Source organism: Anguilla anguilla, chromosome 11 (genome assembly GCF_013347855.1).
Source record: "Anguilla anguilla isolate fAngAng1 chromosome 11, fAngAng1.pri, whole genome shotgun sequence".
In the NCBI taxonomy this organism is placed as follows: Eukaryota; Metazoa; Chordata; class Actinopteri; order Anguilliformes; family Anguillidae; genus Anguilla; species Anguilla anguilla.
Window position 1 is genome coordinate 38,978,375 of NC_049211.1, and position 26,172 is coordinate 39,004,546.

The 26,172-nt window shown below is 45.2% G+C and overlaps 2 protein-coding genes across 3 annotated transcripts in view; one reads left to right on the top strand and one right to left on the bottom strand.

Moving 5' to 3' along the window:
• Positions 1-1,693: 1,693 nt before the first annotated feature.
• Positions 1,694-17,008, top strand: LOC118208140 (LHFPL tetraspan subfamily member 5 protein-like). Its single transcript, XM_035382516.1, has 4 exons — positions 1,694-2,031; positions 2,318-2,789; positions 12,370-12,606; positions 15,554-17,008. The coding sequence occupies exons 2-4, from the start codon at positions 2,378-2,380 to the stop codon at positions 15,562-15,564; spliced, it is 660 nt and encodes a 219-aa protein (XP_035238407.1). The 5' UTR covers positions 1,694-2,031; positions 2,318-2,377; the 3' UTR covers positions 15,565-17,008.
• A 73-nt stretch (positions 17,009-17,081) lies between these two features.
• The window catches only part of LOC118208127 (SRSF protein kinase 1-like), a 39,175-nt gene continuing 30,084 nt past the window's right edge, over positions 17,082-26,172 (bottom strand). For both annotated transcript variants that reach the window (XM_035382483.1, XM_035382482.1), the window contains 4 exons: positions 25,873-25,980; positions 25,086-25,155; positions 20,847-20,939; positions 17,082-18,668 (listed from right to left, as the gene is read on the bottom strand). In XM_035382483.1, coding sequence (XP_035238374.1) covers positions 18,484-18,668; positions 20,847-20,939; positions 25,086-25,155; positions 25,873-25,980 — 456 coding nt within the window. In that variant the 3' untranslated portion in view covers positions 17,082-18,483. The remainder of the gene's footprint in view (positions 18,669-20,846; positions 20,940-25,085; positions 25,156-25,872; positions 25,981-26,172) is intronic.

The following is a 26,172-nucleotide window of genomic DNA, read 5'->3' on the forward strand; positions in this document are numbered from 1 at the left end:
AGGGTTAACTCCATTCCTGGAGGGCCGCAGTGTCTACAGGTTTAACTCCAGTCCTGGAGTGTCACAGGGCCTGCAGGGTTAACTCCAGTCCTGGAGTGTGGCAGGGTCTGCAGGTTTAACTCCAGTACTGGAGTGTGGCAAGGTCTGCAGGTTTAACTCCAGTCCTGGAGTGTGGCAGGGTCTGCAGGTTTAACTCCAGTCCTGTAGGGCTGCAGTGTTTGCTGTTTTAACTCCAGTCCTGGAGTGTAGCAGGGTCTAACTCCAGTCCTGGAGTGTGGCAGGGTCTGCAGGTTTAACTCTAGTCCTGTAGGGTTGCAGTGTTTGCTTGTTTAACTCTAGGCCAGGAGGGTTTAACTGCAGTTTTAATTTTGAGATCTCTTCACTGAAGTCATGCTGCTGCATACAACATCAGTATGAGAACTAGCATTCAAACCCATAACATTCTGGAAACATATCCAGCTCTCCTGCGCCTGCTCCACTACGTCATTCACCAATGTGCATGTTGACCTGAGTACTACACAAATACTGCTCAGTAAGTCATGATTTACTACTCACCACAAAAAAGATAAACAATCAATCAATCAATCAATTTTTATTTGTATAATGCTTTTAACAAAGGAGCTTTGTCACAAAGCAGCTTTACAGAGAACCAGGCCCCAAAGAGTAAGCCTAGGGCAACAGTGGCAAGGAAAAACTCCCTGACTGATAGCAGGAAGAAACCTTGAGCAGAACCGGACTCAGAGGGGGAACCCTGACTGACTGATATGTTGGTCACCAGTCGGCACCCTGAGCCGACCAGAGGAGGATGGGTTTCCCCCTTGAGCCTGGTTCCTTCCAAGGTTTCTTCCCATCTGCCACAGTGAGTATTTCCTTGCCACTGTTGCCTTAGGCTTGTTCCTGTGGGGGTTTAGGCCAGGGTTGTCTGTAAAGCGTATTGTGACAACTGCTGTAAAATACGCTATACAAATAAAATTTGATTGATTGATTGAACCCATCTGCCGCGGGCAGGCACCGGTTTGTTATGGAAATGGCTTACAAACAAGCCCAACATGCATCCATATACATAGACTGGTTATCTGATACCGTCATACCAGGTAACTTAAATCTATTTGCAGTTGGATCATGTGGCTAGTAGAGAGCAAAGAAAGAATTGATTCAGGGAGCAGTGTGCAGTGTGTGAAACAGGCATGTATTATCCTGCAGTGAACACAAGTGTATGACACCAGAACAGTCTATTGAAAAGTTAATTTCTCTGTCTGTTCATAGAGATCCCATTCTGTTGCAAGTACCCCGAGGGAGTGTAAGAACAAAAAATATTACCTTGGACCAATCTATAAATTAATTATTGAACTTCTCCTTGAGTAAGATGTGGTTTGATGTTACCTTATAGCACAGATAGAATGACCATTATTAATGCATGTATTAATGCACCTTGCTGGCACACATACATTCCTTTCACACTGAAAGGATTGTGTCGGGACTGTTGTAACAGATACTGTTGATCAGCTTCTTGCCTTTTCTGAATCATGTTCTGGCTGTGGTTGTGCCACAATAGTGGACTGATGAGAACTGGAACCATAAATAGACATTAGCCAGGTAGGTAGTAGTAGCCCTGGTGACGTCGATGGTGTAGTTTGTATTGCCCCTAGATGCCTGGTTGATTTCATTTGACGCAAAACGGGGGAAAAACGTTTCAATGTCCATATCTACTTGTTCTGTGCATAATAACGAAAAAAACTCTGTTACTGTTCATGACCGTTTGCGCTGTAAACTGCACGCTGCCCCCTAAATCGCGCGAAGATCATTTACTTCTGCTCGCGGACCTTCCCGAAAGAGCACTTGTCAAAGACACGTCATCAATCCCGGGACGGCGCTGTCCGTGGTTCTGAGTTACTGACTGACATATTGGTGGTTGATTTCGTCAGTGAATTTGGCGCGAGCTGAACGGGGTAGTGTGAGCAACCAACAGATGGACAGCAAGTATTTAGAGCGGATTAGCGCATGCTGCTACTCATCCTTCTAACGTCATGTGTAAGTAATGGACATTTATGCTTTTTAGATATATTACAACATAAGCAGTGGCTAAATTTGAAGACAGCGATGGATGATGTTCAATAGACAAGAAAGGCGGACTGTAGCGCATGAAACAACACTGTGACAAAGAGTTAAAGGGAGTTCCATTTTCTCCAAGGCAGCTCTCGCTCAGCAGTTCGCTCTGACAGACTGAATGTGAAACTTATTGACCTCACCAGGAAGAAAGCCTTTCATTTCTATTCCTGTTTGTATTTGTTCATGTTGATAATCTTATGATCCTCAGCGCGTCTGCCTGATCTCGCCTAGTCGTCTGGCTTTTAGTCTCCAATAACCACTTGCCAAGATGGAGAAAATGCTACCTGCCCAGGAGGCTGCCAAAATTTACCACACCAACTATGTGAGAAACTCTAGAGCGATCGGTGTGCTCTGGGCAATATTCACTATCTGCTTTGCGATCATCACCGTGGTGGTGTTCATTCAGCCTTACTGGATCGGGGACAGCGTCAACACCCCCCAAGCCGGCTACTTTGGCCTCTTCTACTACTGTATCGGCAACGCGCTGACCTCCGAGCTGATATGTAAGGGCAGTGTTCTGGACTTCGCCTCCATCCCGTCGGGAGCCTTCAGGACTGCCATGTTCTTCGTCGGGACGTCGATGCTGCTCGTTGTGGGATGCATCGTCTGCTTCAGCCTCTTCATGTTCTGTAACGCCGGGAGCGTCTACAAGATATGCGCGTGGATGCAACTTGCCTCGGGTAAGCCACGACGATTTAAACACTGGTCACGAGGATCAGGCTCAGTATATTTTTGTCACGACACTTTCTATGTCTTGGAGTCGTGGGCCGTAGCGAATGGTAATAACTGTAGATAAATAAATCTCTCTCTCTCGCTCTCTCTCTCTCTCAACTAAACCAATAGAGGGTTTGTCCAACTATTGCCGACCGACTTTTTTCAACTGGGGGCTGTGTAATCAACCAATACATTCATTCTATTGTCCTCAATCAATTTTTCATATAAACAAAAAAAAAAACACAACCTCAGTTCATATGAACGGGAAGTCCTAGAATTAGAATACACTAGAAGTAGTAACAACCACAAAAAGCCCAACTGTACAAAATAAATATAAACAAAAATACAAAATACAGAGATGCAGAGATACATACAGCGCTGGCATGGAATTTACATTGTACACTTCAGGTGATAGGCATAGTCAAAGAAAGAAAAGGTTGCCAAACACTGAAGAGTAGACCCTCATATTTTATATACATGGTATCACCTTTGGTAGGTGGAGAACGATTTCTATAGAGGCAAATACAGACAAACCAGTAAAACCAAAGTATTTTCTGTACTGGGACCCAATCTTTAAACATTCAACACAACATGATTTTGACAAGACTGTGGGATATGTAAGCGGAGAGAGGAACACGGACGGGCGCATAAAGATACGACCACAAAACCCCGACTCGGTACATAGCCTGTCAGGGGCGACAGGAGACAACATATCTCTACGCCAGTATGCTGTGTTAAGTCTGATCATTTTAATGTGTGACACAGGTACAAAAACCGATCTATTCGCCGTAAGGGTATTTATTTTTTCCTACTTGGTGAAGCTCTAAAATGACAATTTACGCCATAAATTACTGGTCCAACAGGAAGTAAAAAGCCGCCGAAAGAAAACAAGGGTTCTGTAAACGCGTGCGCTGACAGCAGTCAAACAAATTGTGAGTGAGTAGGGGAATAACGAGGACTGTCTAACTAGTGCACAATTCCCGCTCATTATACCACTTCCATGAAAGTATTCCTACGGGCTAGTAAAAGCTCAGATCTGAAGACACAACGCTTCACAGACACACGCGCTTATTAATTTAGGGTGTATATTCAATGTATAGTAAGATTTGTTATGGGGGGTAGCCTACATGCAGAGCCGAATTAGCATAAAAATCCCATGAAACATATCGTCCCCTCTTTCCCACATATGTCACTCATTCCATAAAGTTTAACTATGGTCGTATTTTAATTAGGCAGGCACATTCACTAAGCTGTCAAACCTTCCCAGGCAGGTTTGCTTCTACCGCAGAACAAAGACGTTCAATGATCTGGGAGTGATTAGGTGTTAATTCAATGTGAGATAATTGAGAAGTAGATCAACAACTACAGGAGTAAGAGTCAGGCCTAAACGTGGCGAGGCAGAATTTGTCCACTATGCAACCAAAAACTGGAACAAACTACCAGATGATCTTAGATCGGCCCGTCTATAGCAGTTTTTAAGAGTAGGCTCAAGATCTTTCTGTTCTGTTTGGCTTTTTAAAGCACTGCACTGCACTTTTATTTGCTCTTTTCTTTTATTCTTTTCTTTTTCTAATTTATGTATCTTTTAAAAATAGATTTTAAACTGTTTTATCTTTTCTTTTCTCTTTTTAAACTGATTTTAAACTGTTTTTAGTTCTTAAGTTGCACTTTTCTTAAATTGCACTTTTGCTGTTCTTTTTTTCATATATATGTCTTTGCTTTTAATTTTTTCTGGAACTCACAGAGGGAGCCCCCTCCCTGTGTACCTAGCACTCCTGACTAGAGTGTTCCACCACACAACTAGGGTTGTAAGATGGGAGAGATAGAATTCTCTGACATACAACAGGTTTCCATAAGTAGCCTGAGAAGATCTCCTAGCTATTTGAATGTTTATTTACTTTTTACTACTTTTAAAATTTATTTTATGTATTTTAAATGTACTGTCAAATCAATCTTTCTTTTTTCCCACTATTCTGTAAAGCACTTTGAATTGCATTCAGTTTTATGAATATGTGCTATACAAATAAACTTGACTTGACTACAGTTGAGGCCAAAAGTTTACATACACCTAGTCTAAAGATATTCATACTCAGTTTTTCACAACTCGACACATTTCATGTTACCATACATTTCTCTTGGCAAGTTAATTAGGACATCTACTTTGTTAACATCAGAGGTAATTTTAAAACAATTGATTAGAGACAGATTTATTTCATCTTTAATTCACTATATCGGAATTCCAGTGGGTCAATAGTTTACATACACCAAGTCGACTGTCTCTTTAAACAGTCTGGAAGATTCCAGAAACTGATGTAATGACTTTTTAGAAGCTTCTGATTTGCCACTTGTCATAATTAGGAGTTAATTGGCACCTGTGACTGTATTTAAGGGCCTACCTTTAGAGCCACTGCCTTTTTGCCCTTGAAAATCCAAGCAACTCAGCCAAGACCTCAGATCAATTCTGGACCTCCACAAGTCCGGTTCCTCCTTAGGAGCAATTTCCAAACAACTGAAAGTATCTCGAGCATCTGTACAAAGAGTTGTATGCAAATATAAAAATCTTGGGCCCAGACAAACACTGCACCGTTCAGGAAGGAGGCACAAATTAACTCCTAGGGCTGAACGAACTTTGGTCCGAAAATTTCAAATGAACCCCAAGACAACAACAAAGGAACTTGTGAAGGAGTTGGAGGCATCAGGTACCAAAGTATCTATATCCACCATTAAGAGAATCCTACATTGCCATGGCCTGAACGGCTGTTGCACAAGGAAAAAGCCCCTTATCCAAGATTGGCATAAAAAGCCAGAATGAAGTTTGCAGGTGATCACCAGGATGAAGGCCTAGCCTTTTGGAGGAGTGTTCTCAGGTCAGATGACACTAAAATTTGAGCTGTTTGGCCATAATGATCAGCGTTATGTATGTAGGAAAAAGGGGGATGCTTTTAATCTAAAGAACACCATCCTGTGAAGCATGGGGGTAGCAGAATCATGTTGTGGGGGTGTTTCGCTAGAAAAGGGACTGATGCACTTCAGAAAATAGATAGCATCATGTGGACGGATGATTATTTAAAAATACTGAAGCAACACCTCAAGACATCTGCTAGAAAGTTAAAACTTGGTCGCAACTGGGTCTTCCAGCAGGACAATGATCCTAAGCAGACCTCCAAAGTTGTAACAAAATGGCTTCAAGACACCAAAGTGAAAGCCCTACCTGAATCCCATAGAAAATTTGTGGACTGAACTGAAAAAGTGTATCGGAGCAAGGAGGCCCACAAACCTGACTGAGTTACACCAGGGTGATAAGGCCTGTCAGGACGAATGGGCAAAAATTCCAGCGAAGTATTGCGAGAAGCTTGTGGAAGGCTACCCCAAGCATTTGATTGAAGTTAAGCAATTAAAAGGCAATGCCACCAAATACTAACAAAGTGTATGTAAACTTTTGACCCACTGAAAATCGGATATAGTACATAAAAGCTGAAATAAATCTGTGTCTTAGCTATTATTTTGAAATGACCTCTTATGGAAATAAAGTACATCCCCTAATTGATTCAATACAGGAAATTCATGGTAACAAGAAATGTGCAGAGTTGTGAAAAATTGAGTTTGAATGTCTTTAGCCTAGGTGTATGTAAACTTTTGGCCTCAACTGTACGTCTCACTGAAATGACCAATATATTTGAAGTCATGAAACCTAATATAGCATTTGCACTGCGTTTCAACTGATAGAAGTAATTACAAAATTGTGTAAAGGAACACTGATGGTTGTTTGCCAGTTATATCCAACAATTCAACCCGTCTTGTTAGCTTTTAATACTTATGGACTGATAACCCCATTGTCAGGTCAACTTTGTAGGCTTATTACTATTTTTTTATTACTATTTTAACAAGAAATATGAAGACGGGTTTCTTTTCCACTGAAAAGTAGCTACAACCGTTTTCTCTCCAATTTCGATTTTGCCCTCATTTACAGCATGGGCAAATATACAATTAGATTTTGCTTGAAAAAACACAAGACAGGTAGTGGATATCCGACCAGAGTAAAAGGATCACGGAGCTTCTCCACCCTAGCTCCACAGTGGTGGAACAAACTCCCTGTCCCTCTCCGAACCTCCCCCCTCACTACCCATCTTCTGCCGTGGTCTGAAGACGCATCTCTTCAGACTATACCTGGACTAACTGCCACCCCCATTCCAGCACTTCTTGTAATTTGTATTTGTCCTAATATTGTACCTTGTTTTTCTCTCTAGTTTGGCTTGACATAAGTTAGGTCAGAATAGTGTTCACTGTCTGAACTGAACTGTGTTCTTGGCTAGAAACAGTTGTACTAAATGAGTACCGTACCTTATTGAACCTGTGTTTTGTAGTTGTCGATGACCATGAAATGCACTTTTGTACGTCGCTTTGGATAAATGCGTCTGCTAAATAACTCTCACTGTCAAGGAGCATTTAATTCAGACTGAATCCTGATTGAATCCACAAAACGTAATGCGTAATATTAAACTGATCCCAGGTCTGGGCAAGGAGGCTGACTATCTACACAACAGTGCTAGTGGGAGAGAATAATAGAATTACCAGCTTTCATCTGTACTCATTACATGTCCTGGTCAAATTCCGACAGAAACTGCGCACCATCAGACCTTCTAATCTAGATCTGATTGGTTCTATCAGTGCTGCATGAGAGAGCAGTGTGCTAGTTTCTGCCCCAACCAGTTACCCTGGCTTAGTTTTCTTAGCAGCTTTAAGTGTCAATGCTGGTTTTTCCTGTGTTTTCCTGTGTTAGACTACAGTGAAATGTTTCCACCAAGGATGTCCAGTTTGCCTTTTTAGCTGACTTTGAAAAAGAAAAATGATATCAGGTCAATGAATGATGGATATGATTAGATAATTACGAGCAGAAGTTGGCACAAAATCTTGAAATGGATCTACTCTCGTTGCGCACCTCATTGGATCTGAAAGTATTCCTGACTTCCATTTGCACTCTTTCACCAACGCTTTAGTGTTGGCTGTGGACTCAGAGAGGAGAAATATCCAATGTGCCGTACAACACAGATTCTATGGTCTGAATAGATACTCAGTCCCAGCATCCTCTTTTTCTTCTTATGTACTGGTTTCCATAAGGTAATCAGAGCTTCTCGTGGTATACAAATTACCCTTTGGTACAGTCTTGAACTTGGTCATGGTCTCTTAATGCACTTTCAGAAGCTGCATCAAAATTAAATGCGTTGGCTTCAACAGTAAGGAGTCAGAATTAGCTATTGTTAAGAAGACAGGGCTGAATACCTGGGTGAGTCTGTGCCAATGCCCAATTACCTATGTGACTTCTCCATGCACAGATTCACCCAAACTTACAGAACTAACAAGATCTACAGGGTACACCACCATATGGAAGGGGAGCATTTCAGCTCAAAGCATCTCAAGAAAAAAAAGCAAATGGCCAATTTGCAGACTTACATCCCCAGTGGGCTTAATTGCTCCTAATTCCTGCATGCACAATGACAAGGCCTCATCAGTACTGATAAAATCACAGCAATGACAGCAGCCCAGGTCACATTAACAGGCAGCTAATGAGAGCAATCTGGAGACATAGGGCCAAAGGGGTGAGACCATTCCAGAAACTTAGTACCTGCTGCAGGGCCAAAGGGGGGAGAGACCATTCCAGAAACTCAGGGCCAGTTTGGATTCAGCCAAATGCACAGCTGGCACTGAGCGTGAGGAGCAGGGGTGCGAGGAATTCAGGAGCTGCCATGGAAACAAGGGTTCCCTCCTCTGGTGGTTGGGTGGGGTGTGAGCTTGATTTCTTTCTTTTTCCAACAAAAAAAAATCTCCAAATACACTTTCAAATAAGTAATGAGGCACATTTTGTTGCTTTTTGGCTAGTTTACAGAGAATATAATTGCAAAATGCAGCAGAATTAGCATTAGGACTCCTTTTACCTGAACCAATGTTGTTATGTGCTGAGGAAAAGCATGAGCCATTTCCCACAGGATAAATTCATTAGAATGCAATCTCTCCTCAATGCAATCTGGTATTGGCTGTATGGTTTTGGCCCCAGATATGGAGAAACCACACCCATTTAGGGTCTTCACATATACAATACAGTAACATCTGCATTTACACAAAAGCATGTTCTCAATTCAAAGAGAAGGCCATGGTACATGAATCAGCTCCACACTATTGTTTGTGTGGAAGACCACAGTACTACAGACATCGCCACATTGATTCACACTTACCAACTTAATAACAGAATTATTGACTAAACAAGGTCAGTTACTAATATCAGGGACGTCGAGGAAGGAACTTATGACATGTTCCTGGTTTCAGGCACATTTAATCACTTTCAAATTTAGACAATTCTGCACTCAGAGTTTACCAAACATTTTCATCTCAGGATTTTCTAAAATGGCTGCCCTGTGGCGAAGGACCCCATATATCCGTTATACAACATCCACCATAGGCTGACTATGCTACACAGCAACGTGTTGAAATGTCATCATGGTAAATGGACTGCATTTATATAGCGCTTTTATCCAATGCGCTTTACAATTTATGCCTCTCATTCGCCAGAGCAGTTAGGGGTTAGGGGTCTTGCTCAAGGACACTTCGACGCACCCAGGGCGGGGTTTGAACCAGCAACCCTCCGACTGCCAGACAATCGGTCTTACCTCCTGAGCTATGTCGCCCCTAAGTTACATATCCATATAAGCCATATATATGTACATACATACATATGTACCTATTTAGTAGATAATATACACCGTAATTTCAATGACTACAAGATACATATGTCCAAGTAATCAAATTATGATTCACTTCCCCAAGTCCCACAAAGAGGAAAATGTTTTTCTCCATTTTCCAGCAGACCCCCTGAGATTCTCTCAAACCCCTCCCCCAGGGGTTTGGGATCTCCACCTCTATGCTGGCGACCTTTGCTACCACACTACAGCCTTAAGAGTAATCACTCATGCTAATAGACCTGGCTCCCCAGCACAGGACTCCAGCATATCCATGTCACGGCAGGTGGTGACTTCCCTGTTGTGAGCACGCTGTTGTCACCAAAGCTGTTTCTCTTACACCTGGGGATGATGTGTCCGCCCAGCATCTGACACCTTCAAGCGGATCTAGTTGCCACTTGAAATTTGATGACTGTGTCGTCGGCCATGCATTTTTAACTGGGCCTTGCAACTAACTTGAGGCTCTCAAATTCAGTAACCCTGTTACGCCAAAATAGAGGGCTAGTGTTTGAGCTGAACACACTGAGAACAAAATGTGGACGGCCCTTTGAGAAATCCATGTCAGTGCTATATGCACCATAAGTCATTTTGGTAGACTAGCACACCATTTCACCTGCTACTGTATGTATATAAAGACTTGTCTCCCATAGTAACCTCTGCATCACATACACCGATAGAAGTACCAAAGGCCCAGAACAATGCCAGTTTCCACTGATGGGGACACTGTGCTGTAGCAGGTTCCGTCCTCTGGTGAGACAGTGCAGCCAACACTGAGCGGAATGTATTTAATGTGACTAAAATGTTCCAAATTCACTATATTATAATAGTCTGTTCTACAAAGCAACAAGATACAACAGGTAAGTATATAAATCCTTTCGTTGAAGCTTTGCAGTCGCCTTAATTGAGCTCTCTTTGATGCTCTTGGTTTCTTCACCACAGCTGTTACATGGGCCCCTCATGATAAAATCTACCTCTGTGACTTTTTTAAACAGTAATAATGCTGTACTTCGTTTCTCCATTAATTGTCTCAGACATGCTGCGGGTATGCCATGACCTTAACAGGCGGGGTCTTATTATGAACCAATTGGCATATTTATGCAGTGTTCCCTTCAGTGCAAAGTGGCATTTGCCAGCACAATCAACTGTAAATTTCCATAGTAACATCACCAATTCATACATCGCAAGAGCAACCCTGGTCCTGGAGAGCCACAGGGTCTACTCGGTATTGTTTTCTCCTTAAATGTCTAATCAACTGTTAAGTGTTGACTAACACGGAAAACCAGCAGAATCGTCATATATACAGTATCACCGATATGGATCTCAAAGCACTTTACAAATGAAAGAGATGACCAGAACTGTACAAAAAATATGAATGGATAGCATATGTATGCATATACACTGAACAAAAATATAAATGCAACACTTATCAATTTCGAAGATTTTATTGAGTTCAAAGGTAATAAATCAGTCAACTGAAATGCAGATAAATCAAGGCCCTATTGAGGATGTCGAACAGGCAGATGAGCTTCCCTGAGGCGATTTCTGACAGTTTGTGCAGAAATTCTACAGTTGTGTAAACCAGCTGTTTCATCAGCTGTCCGTGTGGCTGGCCTCAGATGATCCCGCAGGTGAAGAAGTCAGATGTGGCGATCCTTGGTTGACATGGTTACACGTGGTCTGTGGGTGTGAGGCCTGTTGGGCGAACTTCCAAAATATCTGAAACGATGCTGGAGGCGGCTTATGGTGGAGAAATGAACACCCATTACTCTGGCAACAGCTCTACAGGACATTCCTGCAACAAAAAACTCAACATTTTAGGGTGGCCTTTTATTGACCCCATCATAAGGAACACTTGTGTAATGATCATGGCTTTTAATCAGCATCTTGAAATGTCACACCTGTGCAGGAGATGGATCATCTTGACAAAGGAGAAATGCTAGCTAACAGTGATATAAACAAATTTGTGGGAAAAATAAAACGTGTTGAAAAAAAGTGTTGCATTTATATTTTTGTTCAGTATATTTAGTGCCTTTCATCTTCACAAAGCACTTTGCAGTGGTGGAAAACTTAACTCAACCACCACCAATGTGTAGCACCCAGCTAGGTGCAACTGGTGTGATAACTGCCATATGATCTTTAATGATTTCTGTGAAGTGATACCTCTGCACTGGGCCGGCCTGAACTGTAACCTAACACCTCTTAGCACAGGGCTACTCCAACCCTAATTTGGCACACCTGATTCTACTAATTAGCAACTCAAGGAGATCTCTTGATGATGAATGAGGTGTGGTTTGTTAGGGTTGGAGTAGAGCTCCAGAAAGCGGGTTGAGAAGCCTTGTACTAAGAGGTGTTAGGTTTGGGTTGAGGCCGGGTTGAGGTCAGGAACCAATGTTTACTGAAACCAGGGACCTCAAAGTGGTGCCAGTCCCAGAGGGTTGCAATGTCTTCCGAGTTTCCTTTCAATCAGAAGCCAATTTTAACCTTTGAAGCCAAGTGTGTGGAATCCTTAGACAATCAAAGACAAATGAAGCACTTAAGTGTTGAAAGATACTGAAAACCAGCACAAACTTGGACCCTCCAGGTCTGGAGTTTGAGATACCAGCCCTAAACTGACTGTTTATGGTCTCATAAACTCAAACAAGATCACTAGGCCCTTCTCAAGACTGTCAATTGGCATCATTTAGCTCCTGAACACTTTCACTGGAAGTGATTCTCTGCCGTTTCTAAAAAATACATTTTTTAACATGACATACAACCAAATACTGTGGCATTGTGGAATATGTGAAAGGTGTAACAACTCCCCAACCTTCCCTAGCTGTTACCATGGTGATGGGCTGCATGATCTACCCGGACGGCTGGGACTCTGCGGAGGTGAAGCGGATGTGCGGGGAGCGCACGGACAAGTACACGCTGGGGAACTGCACGGTGCGCTGGGCCTACATCCTGGCCATCATCAGCATCCTGGACGCCCTGGTGCTGTCCTTCCTGGCCTTCGTGCTGGGGAACCGCCAGGACAAGCTCCTGCCCGAGGACTTTGAGCTGGAAGGCGCTGGTGAGTCCGTAGGCAGAGGGGGACAGAGGGGTGTTTGCTTTGCACAACTGCATTGTGTAAATCACAGCTACGGGTGGAATGTCATTCAAGATCAATCTATCATAGCAATAAGGTGGGCAAAGACTGCTGTATCCGTTTCTGGTTTTCATTGCAACTTCTGGCCTTAATTACTTAATTACCTACATTTATGCCATTCTACAATTTTTGATGAGCACTTGAATGACAGCCGAAGACAGCTCTTGTGTCTCTATATGCAATTTACCGTGTTCTAATCTACAAGTGAACCAGTCCAATTGGCTCATTTGGCCAGTGTAATTGGTGTAATTGATATAAACAAAAACCAGCATACACACTTGCCCTCCAGGACTCCTTGGCTATATGATTTATGTTGTAAGGGTCATGAAATGGTCCTTGTCTTTGGAATGTGGGAGAAAACCCATGCAGACACAGGGAGAAAATGCAAACTCCACACAGAAAGGCCCCAAGCCGAGATTCGAACCCACAACCTTCTTGCTGTGAGGCGACAGTTTTATCTACTGCACCACCCTAGTTATGACATGAGATACAAAATTTAAACTAACAAACAAACAAAAGAATGAACTAACTTCCATCGCAGACTTCCATCGCACTCCATCTCCCGTCTCTCTTTGGCAGTAAGCAATAAGCCCTTCATTAGAACTACAGCGAGAACGTTTCTGTGTTAGAAGAGAACGTTTCTCGCTTCTGACGAGACAGCGCCCCCACTTCAAACGACCGATGCCATTAAAACACGCTTCAACCAACAACAAAAACAAAAAGAAGGCAGATAAAAGAATTAATTAATTAATAACTCGGCAGCGGCCGGTGATTGAATTAAACCACTATGGACCGGGATGTCACTGGGATACAAAGGGTTTCGCACAGACAAATAACCACAAATAAATCTTAATCTCTGACATGAAAATATTTAAAACAAATCTGTTGAAGTAAATCACATAATTAGTGCTCATACAGAGTAGATGCTTATAGTTTTTTTTTTAAACCCATTCTGTTCCAGAGTAAATTAGCTAGTTATGCTTATTTCACCAGCTTCAGACATTAAAACTAATGGCCTTCATAAGAAAACATCAGGGTTCTGAGAGAACAGCCGGGCGTGGTCACCGTGGGCGCCATGTCCCTTCTAAAGAACAAAGAATAAAATAAAATAAAACCAGATTTTTTACACAGTTTTTCTCATTAACTACTTAAGCTTAAAAGCTTAAAAGCTGTAGAGGCATGCAGAAATTTAGGTGGAAATAAAATGATAATAAGAATAATAATAAGGCAGTGGGTTGCTGAAGCAACCACACAAATAATAAGAAAAATTAAATAAGAATTGTGCGGGGAACATCATCGCACCAAGCTGGCTACAACATTTAAATAATGTTGTTTCTGGAGCCCTTTCTGACGCACAGCATTGCAATCATTTATGTACACAGAAGATAATAGAAGTGCATGGCAGTGCTGTCCTTTTTCTACTTATTTACAGATTGACGTACACAGCTTACTTTCTCTTACATACAACCCATTTGTGCACCTGAACAGTACGATATCCAGCTGTATAAATGGATGTGCCCTGCCTAAGAATCAAGACAACGATCTCAGGGTTGAAGGCTCAGGTCCCTAAGCACTATGGTACACCCTCCGCTGCCCCACGTATGAACAGCCAGTCAGGTGTACGAAGTCATTTCATATGCTAGTCAGGACTCCTCTCCCTTAGTGCTATGGGCCAGATGCAGCCAATGTAAGCTTCTTGTGCATCTCCAAGCAATGCGGCTTGTTATAAATTGATGTAAATTTCTGAAATGTGTCCTTGGGCATAGGTGCGAAAACAGCTCAGTGTTATGGCTTGAGTTACATTGCCGTTACCATAATAGTGTATTGTTCCTGCTTATCTGAGTTTTTTTGTGAACCGTGAGGCAAGAGAAGGGCAGTGTGTCTGATTGTGCCCATTACAGAACAGGAGCTCGATCTCTTATGGCTTCCCTGGCTGGTATGGAGTTAGGACATGGGGGTGCGGTATAGGAACAAATATGGTCATTTGAGGATGAAATGGGTCAGTCTCTGAGGACATACGTTTACAACCCCAGTAAACAACCAATCACGTAGAGCCCAGAGCCCAAAGACTCAAAAATGCAAACAGAACTGTCTCCTTCTGTTCATTACCAAACACCCTTCCACACACCTCCAGTTTCTCTCTAGGCCTCATCACTGGTTTTCTAATGCCTGATTTGCATCTTACACAGAAGAATGTTTAACACTGAACAATTTACAATAGTAGCCTCTGAATATGCTCAGTGTTAATTAAACTCTGATCAGAGTTTATGGTAGGGGTCAAATGAACCCGGAGAACATTTGACCCCCAACTACAAATTCTGTTGAGTTAAATTAACACTGAACATTATACTCTGCACAGCCTGATTTTGAGACTGCTGCTATAACGTTTTAAAAAAGAATCACACCAGACACCATCTGAGTCATTCTGTTTTTCCATTTTTCTTTTGCATCATCAGGAAAATAAGTGGGATTAATCCCATGATGAAAACCTGGACCGCCCCTTTATGTAAATTCTGGGGGTTGCGAACTACTGCTTCACAGGATGAGTGAATTTTCAGGTTTATAAAGCTGCACAGAGCTCAGTAAAACTCCTGTTTTGACACGAGACACAGCCAAGCTCCTGTGGACAAAGAATGCAAACCCAGTATTTTGACACCTGTCAAATTCCTTAAGACAACTCAAAATCTGAAACCAAAATTCTCAAAAGCTATTTTATATATGTACAAATTGGTTGGTAGAGGTTTTGTTATATTTTCAAAGGCCACCGACACTAGCATATTCAAATTTTAGCAGCGTGAATAAAGTTTAAAGTATATTTTGACCCAGGTTTGCCGTGGAGCTGACCCTACTCTGTTCTCTCTCTCCTTAACAGAAAACCCTTGAGCCCCTCCCGGTCTAGAGGCAGCGTGGAACCTGGAGGTCTGTCGTCATAGCAACGACCCTGCAGAATTCCGGCCGCCTTGCACTGCACCAGTGTCAGCCGGGCGGGGTCGTGAACAGGCAGCCCAGACCCCTGTCCTCCTGAGGGGCTGAGTGAAGCGTTTAAACTTTACCCTCCATACGCCAGACTGCTTCATCCGTTTCGCAGAAAGGCAGCCGATTCCCTAAGGCCCGTTTCCTTAAGCGAACTGCGATTCAGGTCCAACTCTGTGCCTTTCAACCTCTGGACAGCGTTTTTTTAAAATGTTGTGGTCCACAGACCTCCCCCTTACAGTGTGCTGTATTCATTCCATTTCTAAAGGGGACACTGCATTTGTACATGTCACCTGTTTTTATTTATGGCAACAGTGTGTGGTAGAGTTTACTTTTTCCATTGTGTCAGCGTGCATTACCCCAGTGAAACAACCCATCAGAAAACCGCTTCAGTATAAAGTACAGTACAGTTGAGGCTTCGCAAGAACAATTTTACCCAGTTTACATGTTGTATTTTGATCCGTCCACCATTTGAAGTTTGCAGTTGCTCAGAAACCCGACTCACTGCATCCCGCAACCGAAACGCATCTCTTCAGCTCAGCTGCGTGTTGCTACTCCATTGAGGGGGTGCAGCTGCCCCAGTAAAGCTAAAGGTCTTATTTCTGTAAATTGTTCTGGGACAAGACAGGGATATCTAAAAGGTTAGTATGTTACACTCCCGGTCACCCGAATTTTGCTTTCAGTGCAGAAACCTATTTACCATCAAACTGATTTTCAGGTATGGTTTCCCTGCAACCAACCTGTAAATTCAGGAGTCCAACAAGCTTTAGTCAATGAGAGATGTGATTACATTTGGTACACAATGAGCCCCTATATCCCACTCATCTTATACAACATATGAACACACAAGAGAATTATAAATGGACAGAACAGCTCTTCAGTGAACTAATTTGTTGTTTTCTATGCCTGCTTTATGCCAGTTCATACCAGGACCATAGACCGTAGACCGGGACATAATGTAAGAGGTCAAAGGGTGATTCATCCGTTTGAAGTACAGTCCATGTTCCTCAAGTACACTTACATTCTGAGCCCCAGTCATCTCTTGAAGGGCTAGATCATTGTGATGTGAAGCTGCAGAATGTGAGCACTGCCCCCTTGTGTCTGCTTGTGTTATTGTCCTGAAGTCTACTGAAGACTGTAAATAATAGAAAGTGTGCTTAAAGGTCATTATGATATAAGGACATGGTCATTGTTTATGTGAAGATGGAAAAGCCATCAGTGTGTTATTACCGATTGTAATTATTGTCGATTGTTCTGTAAATTGCAATGCCTGCACAATCTGTCACCAAAAACTGTCCAGTGACTAATAATGTTTTGTGTATAATGGAAAACAATAAAATAGAGAGACCCCCCAGCCGTCATGACCTCATCTTTGGGGTGAGGACCAGAGAGCCTAAAATGTAATATGTTAAAAACGTCAGTAGCAATTCATTTTAAAAACCTCTTTATTACCTATGATCCACAGGGGGGAAAATATTTCTATTCATGTTCCGCAGTGAGCAAGCATGTTGAACAAGGGAAGCGCGGAAGACCTGTGTAATGAAAACAAGCTGAGCAGAAGAGAGCAGGCGGCTGGCATCTCACAGCAGCACAAGCCCTTGGCTTCTTTTTAGACTGAAAACAAACTGAAGAGCAATGTTATGGAAACCTTTTTGTGTGTGTTTCCTTTCTTTAAAAAAAAAAAAAAACAGCTAGACTTACAGAAGAGTTAGGAAATCCAAACCCAGACTTTTCCCAAAATTAGTTAAAACATTGCCGGCGAAATATTTTTTTTAAATCTAATACACAACAGTATCTGAATTCGGTAAAAACTGTACAAGGTTGTAATATACAGAAGGCAAACTCTTTGGTAAGAGTGTATTCACGCACACAAACACACACACACACACACATGCACAGAACACCCACAGGCACACAGAACAGACACACACACACACTGAAAACACACACACCCAATCATTCAACTGCTTCACTGTGGACAGTGGCAGCCTCCATTTTGTATTTGGAAAAGACTATCATCACATTAGAAAAAGAAAACCTAAAGGAGGACCAAAATTAGCCTATCAAACCAACGCAGATTTTATCAGAAGATTGAAACAGAGGCTGGGGAACTCGTCAAATATACGTATAATCTCTCAACAAGCTGACCATTCCTGCTGAAGCTGTCGATAGATAAACTCCCCATGTGTGAACTGAGGAAAGACAAGTACATGGCCTTTATGGAGAAGGTACAAAGTCTGTTTGTGGTTTTGGGCAACACTGGCAGCATAGTGCCCCTCTCACAGCCTTCTCTAGCGCCCCCTACTGCTGTGAGCTCTGACTAATGCTAAGCACCTCAGAAAATGACACAGCTGTCATCTGTTAGTCATATAGAAACAATGCAAACACTATCCAACACAAAAACAGCCCATAAACTGACCGCTGCACTACACTGCAGGTAATGTCTTTGGAGTTGCTGATATTCTGCTTCAACAAAAAAAAATTAAAAAATAAAACAATTTTTTTAAACATTGCAGCGTGGAAATGGACAAAGAAGAAGCCTGTGAGTGGGCGTGGCCAAAAACCACCATTCTCCAGCATCAGTATCTTCAATAGAGTTCAGGAGGGGGGGGAACAACATGAAAAAAGCAGACATACTCAAGTAACGTTCAGAAAGGAAGAAAAACGAAATTATACGAAACAAAAAATAAAACAAATAAATTAATAAATGTGCTAGTATTTTTGGAGGGAGTTTCTCTGGGATACTGCCGTTATGGCTGAGGCTGGCTGATTCAGTCACTGTCATGTGGAGGGGTCGGGACAGGGAGGCGCAGTTGCCCGGAGCTGCCACTAGGAGGCGATCCAGGCATGGCGCAGGCACTCTGCGGCGGTGGCCCTCTTCTCCGGGATGAGGTCCAGCATGGGCAGTAGGAAGTCTGAGAAGGTCTGCGCTTCCTCCGGCTGCCATTCGTACTTCTCCACCAGCACCTGCAGCAGGCCCCACGGCTTCAGCTTAGTGATGTGCTTCAGGTCACCTGTGGAAACAGGAAGTGATGTCAAAAACTAGCGCAGTGAAAAATGCAACACTCTCCAGTCCCAACATATGACATTAGACAACTGACAACTGCTTGCAAACATATCACATATTCAAGCATTCAGCGTTTAGGAGTGCTCAAGCAGACAGGCAGACACACACACAAACACATGCAGGCAGACAGACACACACACACACACACACAGACACACATATGCAGGCAGACAGGCAGACACACACACACACACAAGCACACACAAAAACATACTGCATAAGGCACACCCCCATACGTCACACAGTCGGTAGACAGATAGGAAAAACCCAAAGAACACACTTTTCAGGACAACACAAAACACAAACCTTTAAAAGCACAAAAAGCTCACACACACACACACACACACACACAAACACTCATGCATAAACAAATCTATTATCAACTAATTCAATACAGAACATGTTCCATTTCCCCCCCAAAAGGAAAACAAACTTATGACCTTCTTCAAAGTAACTTCTACAATTGAAAAAATGAACAATTTTTCACTGATGACTAACTTAAAGCAGCAGTTATGGGGTTCTAATGCCTAACCCAAATGAATGGTTCTGGAGTTCTAATGGCTAACCCAACATAGCGGTTCTGGGGTTCTAATGGCTAACCCAAAGCAGCGGTTCTGGGGTTCTAATGGCTAACCCAAAGCAGCGGTTCTGGGGTTCTAATGGCTAACCCAAAGCAGCGGTTCTGGGGTTCTAATGGCTAACCCAAAGCAGCGGTTCTGGGGTTCTAATGGCTAACCCAAAGCGGGGGTTCTGGGGTTCTAATGGCTAACCCAAAGCGGGGGTTCTGGGGTTCTAATGGCTAACCCAAAGCAGCGGTTCTAATGGCTAACCCAAAGCAGCAGTTCTGGGGTTCTAATGGCTAACCCAAAGCGGGGGTTCTGGGGTTCTAATGGCTAACCCAAAGCAGCGGTTCTAATGGCTAACCCAAAGCAGCGGTTCTAATGGCTAACCTAAAGCAGCGGTTCTGGGGTTCTAATGGCTAACCCAAAGCAGCGGTTCTGGGGTTCTAATGGCTAACCCAAAGCAGCGGTTCTAATGGCTAACCTAAAGCAGCGGTTCTGGGGTTCTAATGGCTAACCCAAAGCAGCGGTTCTGGGGTTCTAATGGCTAACCCAAAGCAGCAGTTCTGGGGTTCTAATGGCTAACCCAAAGCAGCGGTTCTGGGGTTCTAATGGCTAACCCAAAGCAGCGGTTCTGGGGTTCTAATGGCTAACCCAAAGCAGCGGTTCTGGGGTTCTAATGGCTAACCCAAAGCGGGGGTTCTGGGGTTCTAATGGCTAACCCAAAGCAGCGGTTCTAATGGCTAACCCAAAGCAGCGGTTCTGGGGTTCTAATGGCTAACCCAAAGCAGCGGTTCTGGGGTTCTAGTGAGTAACCCAAAGCAGCGGTTCTGGGGTTCTAGTGAGTAACCCAAAGCAGCAGTTCTGGGGTTCTAATGGCTAACCCAAAGCGGGGGTTCTGGGGTTCTAATGGCTAACCCAAAGCAGCGGTTCTAGGGTTCTAATGGCTAACCCAAAGCAGCGGTTCTGGGGTTCTAATGGCTAACCCAAAGCAGCGGTTCTGGGGTTCTAATGGCTAACCCAAAGCAGCGGTTCTGGGATTCTAATGGCTAACCCAAAGCAGCGGTTCTGGGGTTCTAATGGCTAACCCAAAGCAGCGGTTCTGGGATTCTAATGGCTAACCCAAAGCAGCGATTCTAATGGCTAACCCAAAGCAGCGGTTCTGGGGTTCTAATGGCTAACCCAAAGCGGGGGTTCTGGGGTTCTAATGGCTAACCCAAAGCGGGGGTTCTGGGGTTCTAATGGCTAACCCAAAGCGGGGGTTCTGGGGTTCTAATGGCTAACCCAAAGCAGCAGTTCTGGGGTTCTAATGGCTAACCCAAAGCAGCAGTTCTGGGGTTCTAATGGCTAACCCAAAGCAGCGGTTCTAATGGCTAACCCAAAGCAGCGGTTCTGGGGTTCTAATGGCTAACCCAAAGCAGCGGTTCTGGGGTTCTAATGGCTAACCCAAAGCAGCGGTTCTGGGGTTCTAATGGCTAACCCAAACCAGCGGTCCTGGGGTTCTAGTGAGTAACCCAAAGCAGCGGTTCTGGGGCTCAGAATGGGAATCCATAAATTCTTGTTACCTTTCTTGGTGAAAAAATCCTTGGAGTATTTGCCAGCCACAATGAGCTTGCGTGGAACCTTCCCCAGCAGCTCAATGATCAGCGCAATGTGGTCTGCGCATTAAAGAGGAACGGAAGACAGGAGGAGGAGGGGAGGAGGACAAGACAGACCACAGATTCGTCAAACAGCGTTCCCGCCAATCACCTGCCCTGGGAGTGGACGCCGGCAGAGGGGTGCAGTCCCAGCCTGGCAGCTAGGAGGCGCTCCAGAGCCGCACTTCGATTAAAACAACCACCACAACCACCACCTTTTTTACTCTGGTGTTCTGGGATTCAGCAAAGACATGAATGTTTGCACGGAGGCATGAGAAGGAGACCAGCCTTCTCATCTGAAAGGAGCTTGCCTGAGTGGTACACCATCACATCACTCCTCAGTCACGGCTGAAGCTCTGGCCAGCCCAGGCAGTCATACCCAGCTGATCATCTTGCTCTTTGAGCTGCCGACTCAGGTCTGACTGTGTAGAAGCAGTAGCAAAGGTAAAAACCCTCAGGTTCTTTACTGTGTCCAATCATCTCATGACTGTATGGTTACATTTTTTGGTTAGCTGTAAATCTCCCTCTCAAAGCCTTCTCCCTCAGGCGAAGGAGGGATCAATTTCACTTCAATTTGGCTAATTCAGGGAATTAAATAATTACTTTTAAAATCTTCAGAGATCCATACAGGCATTCTTCTAATGATGAACTAAAACTGAATTGAAACTGAAATCAGACTGAATTGACCCAGCTTGTGGTCTGATCTATCTGGTGACAGGAGGGATAAGGTCTGGATGGTGTGTACGGGTTTGTCGAAATGCCGTTAGGCCACAGCGGCGCGCCTCTGGTGCTGCAGGCTGGTAATGCCCCCAAACGCACTGACTGGGGGATCAGCCAGCACACCCATAGGCCAGACCTCAAAACACTGCGTGCTGAGATCTGAAGCTGACTCCGGGCCAGGTGCGCGGGGCGTCCACTGTCCCAGAGCAGGACGGACACACGAGCATACCTCTCCTGGTGAAGTATTCCTGTGAGAATTTCCCACTGAGAGCATAGTGCCTGGGGACTTTCCCCAGGAGCTCAATAATGAGGGCAAGGTGGTCTGGAGGAGAGGGGGAGGAAGAGGAGGGTAGGGGGGGGTGAGGCAGAGTGGGGAAAAGGACAGAGAGATGGCCAAAGCAGCAGATTAAGCAAATATTAAATGCGAAGCATGATGAGCCTGAGTTAAAATGAACAGCAGAAATGGTCTGTGGAACGCCAGTGTCTTTTCCCGTGCCCCCACTCCCCCCTTAACAGTCAACTGTTCATTTCGAGGTTCAAGTTGTTATTCTTGCCAGAGAACCTCGATAGGTTTCAGTGTTTCAGAACTTGAAGATCACTGCGATGTGAGCATTACACAGGCCCTAAAAGAAAAGCCTTTGGCCGATGTGGCGGCTCTCTCCGAGCGGAGCCACGCGAAGGCAAAGTCCTGAGGAAAAGCAGACTGGAGGCTCACGGGGACATACTGGCTTCCCTTTGTTCTACCAGCAGCCAGCGACACGGGGCAGGAGCCCGGGCCAGGTGTCACAGTCAAGCAGCATGTCGTTGCAGACGCAGCTCAGATGGGGCTTGTGTGTGTGTGTGTGCGCATGCCCGCCCGTCTCCAGGACACCTGAAGGTTCATACCGCACCTGACTGCTCCTGCTGAACACTGTGTGTGTAGGTGCAGGCGGTGGAGGTGGCCAGAGAACACGCACTGCTCCTAACTGATGTACGGTCCTCGTGATCCCGTACCAGTGCCAGTGGGGGGGCGTGAACACGAGGCGCCACACCCTTCAGGTGCGGTGGGGGTGAGCGGGGCATCAGCGCCATGACCAAACACACAATCCACAGCAAACTCAACGCTGCCCCGACAGAGAATGATCCAGATATTCCTCTGCCTGTCATATCCAGACCAAAGCCTCTGGGCGGGCTTTTCTGAGCCTGGAAACGGGCGTATGTCCGGCTGTGGGACAGGCTGTGGGACAGGCTCCTGCTGAGGGACAGGCTCCTGCTGACAGACTCCTGCTGTGGGACAGGCTGTGGCTGTGGGACAGGCTGTGGGACAGGCTGTGGCTGAGGGACAGGCTCCTGCTGTGGGACAGGCTGTGGGACAGGCTGTGGGACAGGCTGAGGGACAGGCTGTGGGACAGGCTGAGGGACAGGCTGAGGGACAGGCTGAGGGACAGGCTCCTGCTGTGGGACAGGCTGTGGGACAGGCTGAGGGACAGGCTGAGGGACAGGCTGTGGGACAGGCTCCTGCTGTGGGACAGGCTGTGGCTGTGGCTGAGGGACAGGCTCCTGCTGTGGGACAGGCTGAGGGACAGGCTCCTGCAGTTGCAGGTGTGGCTGAGCAGCTGTATTCAGGGTCTCCAAAGCCAGTGTACTGTAACAGACAGGCTGTGGGGCCTGTGGCGATAGACCAGCGACGTTCCCTTTTGGGGTTTTTTTTCAGCAGAAAAACCAGCAAGAAATTCAGGTCAGGTGAATGAACTGAGTGCTTAAAAGCAGCCCACAATGAGAACCAGCACACTCTGTGGCTCTCCAAGGACAAGAGAGACCGCCCAACTCAGGGGTGCGGGCTCAAATTCTGCTGGTGACATACAGTAATGTATGGGAGAATTTGCATGGGATGACAAAGTATGACGGCCCAGTTTAAAAAAGTAGCCGAAAACAAAAAGGTGGAGGCAGGTTTGGGAGAGGTGAAGGCAGGTGTGTGTGTGTGTGGGAGAGGTGAAGGTAGGTGTGTGTGTGTGGGAAAGGAGGGGGTAGGTTTGGGTGTGGGAGAGGTGAAGGCAGGTGTGTGCGTAGGAGAGGTGAAGGTAGGTGTGTGTGTGTGGGAGAGGTGGAAGCAGGTGTGTGTGTGGGAGAGGTGAAGGCAGGTGTGGGTGTAAGAGGTGGAGGCAGGTGTGTGTGTGTGGGAGAGGTGGAAGCAGGTGTGTGGGTGTGGGAGAGGTGGAGGCAGGTGTGGGTGTAGGAGAAGTGGTGGTAGGTGTGGATCTGGAAGAGGAGGGGGTAGGTGTGTGTGTGGGGGAGACGCGCAGGCAGGTGTGGGAGAGAGGTGGAGGCAGGTGTGGGTGTGGGAGAGGCGCAGGGAGGTGTGGCAGGCGTGGGAGAGGTGCAGGCAGGTGAGGCAGGAGTGGGTGTGGGAGAGGTGGAGGCAGGTGTGGGGGTGCGAGAGGTGCAGGCAGGTGTGGCAGCAGGTTATGGGGACAGTGTGGGGAGGTAAACATGGGGGGTGGGTCTCCACTGCAGGGTGTCCAGTGGCTCAGATCTTAAATTGTAGTCAGAGGAAAATACACACAGGAATGCTGATGAACTCTGAGGGCAGTGATCCGTCTCAGGAACTCTGGGACTGGCATCACTGCCACCCTTACATGGGCACCACAGACTGATCTCTGCTCATCACACCCCCTGGAGCAAACTTACCAGGTATATTTATCAATAAGGCAGTAAAGTTCATGTGTCCGTACACACCATAGAAATAAACACACATTCACAGCTTTGGTAAAAGCCGAAGTCCTGGTGTTTTAGAGAAAAACCTGTGGTGCCCCAACAATAAAACACAATTCTATGACAGGATGGCACAACTGAGAAATGAACATTATGAACCCGACAAAAATGAATTGCAGGAGCTTTTTGTTTTTTTGGTTATTCAAAGTTAAACAAATTGCCAGGTTAATTTGAAGGAAATCACCCTCCTAGTCAAGAGTAGTAATTCCTGTGTGTGGGGTATAGAATAGTGGAATACCTACAAACACAATACACAAAACATAATCTTTCAACAAACCACCAACAAACAATAGGTGGCTTTCTCTAGCAAGGAGAGCTACAAGTATGCACCATCCTCAGGTAAGGAGAGCTACAGGTATGCACACCATCCTCAGGTAGGATAGCTACAGGTGCGCACCATCCTCAGGTGAGGAGAGCTACAGGTATGCACCATCCTCAGGTAAGGAGAGCTACAGGTATGCACACCATCCTCAGGTAGGATAGCTACAGGTGCGCACCATCCTCAGGTGAGGAGAGCTACAGGTATATGCACCATCCTCAGGTGAGGAGAGCTACAGGTATGCACCATCCTCAAGGGAGGAGAGCTACAGGTATGCACCATCCTCAGGTGAGGAGAGCTACAGGTATGCGCACCATCCTCAGGTGAGGAGAGCTACAGGTGCGCACCATCCTCAGGTGAGGCCGGAGAAACGTTACCTTCATCACGAGAGTAGTCTTCACCAGAGTGCGGCTCGAACAGGTAGTCCCCCGTCGCCAACTCGAACGCCTGAAAGACAGACAGACCCGGCCAATAAAGGATGGAAAACGTGATTCTCTTTGGCGAACGTTTCACTGTAACATAATTATGACCCTTATCCCACTCCAGGTGTGCTGAGTGACACGGTCTAGCTTTTTGTTCAGGTTAGTTAAAGGCGAAACCAAGTTAACGCATTAACTTGTGTTAATTAAGGTAATCTTATTGTGAAGTGTTAGCAGTTTCCTGTATCAAGCAGAGTGGATTTAGCACAAGATTCTGCAGGATATAACTCTCCAGTGGCATCTACGCTGTGGCTGGAACTGGATTACAGTAATCCCCAAAAAAATGGTGAACAAAAAGCACCTACAGCACAGGAGACTGCTGACCCAATCTGCTAACTGGCTGCGCACACCAATGCCGATTTACTAAGATTAAACCATTGTAGAACAACAAATCTTCACCTTATTAACAATGACCTTATTAACAATTTAATTATCAGTAAATGAAACAACTGAGAGCAGAAGACAGATACTGCTAAACAAGGTGGGCCCCGCCCCACACCTGGCACATATAATTATTTAAAATACGTTAACCCTTTAGTCACTGGTTAATCTCCTGCAGATTACTGACACACACTTTAAAAGAAGCTACGTTTTTAGCAAAAATCATTCAATTCTTTGCGGCCAGGGACTGTGACCCACCCCCCCGATCGCACCACCCCAGCCCCGCCCGCCCTGCTGCCCTCACCATGCAGGCCGTGCTCCAGACGTCGGCGGGTGTGTTGTACCCCGCACCGATCAGGACCTCCAGGGAGCGGTACTGCCGCGTCTGGATGTCCTCTGTGAAGTGCTTGTGCTGTGGGAGAGTGGCGTCGATCAATCACAAACTGCTCAACACTCCTGGGCTCCCCCCCTCCAAACACAGACTGTCCACCAACATCCACCCCGCGACCACATATGTTCTGCGTGCTTTACCCCAGCCTCCTCTTAGTTATTTTTCTGCCCGCTCCAACCCAACAGCGCCTGGCTACACGTCTTTACCTTCACT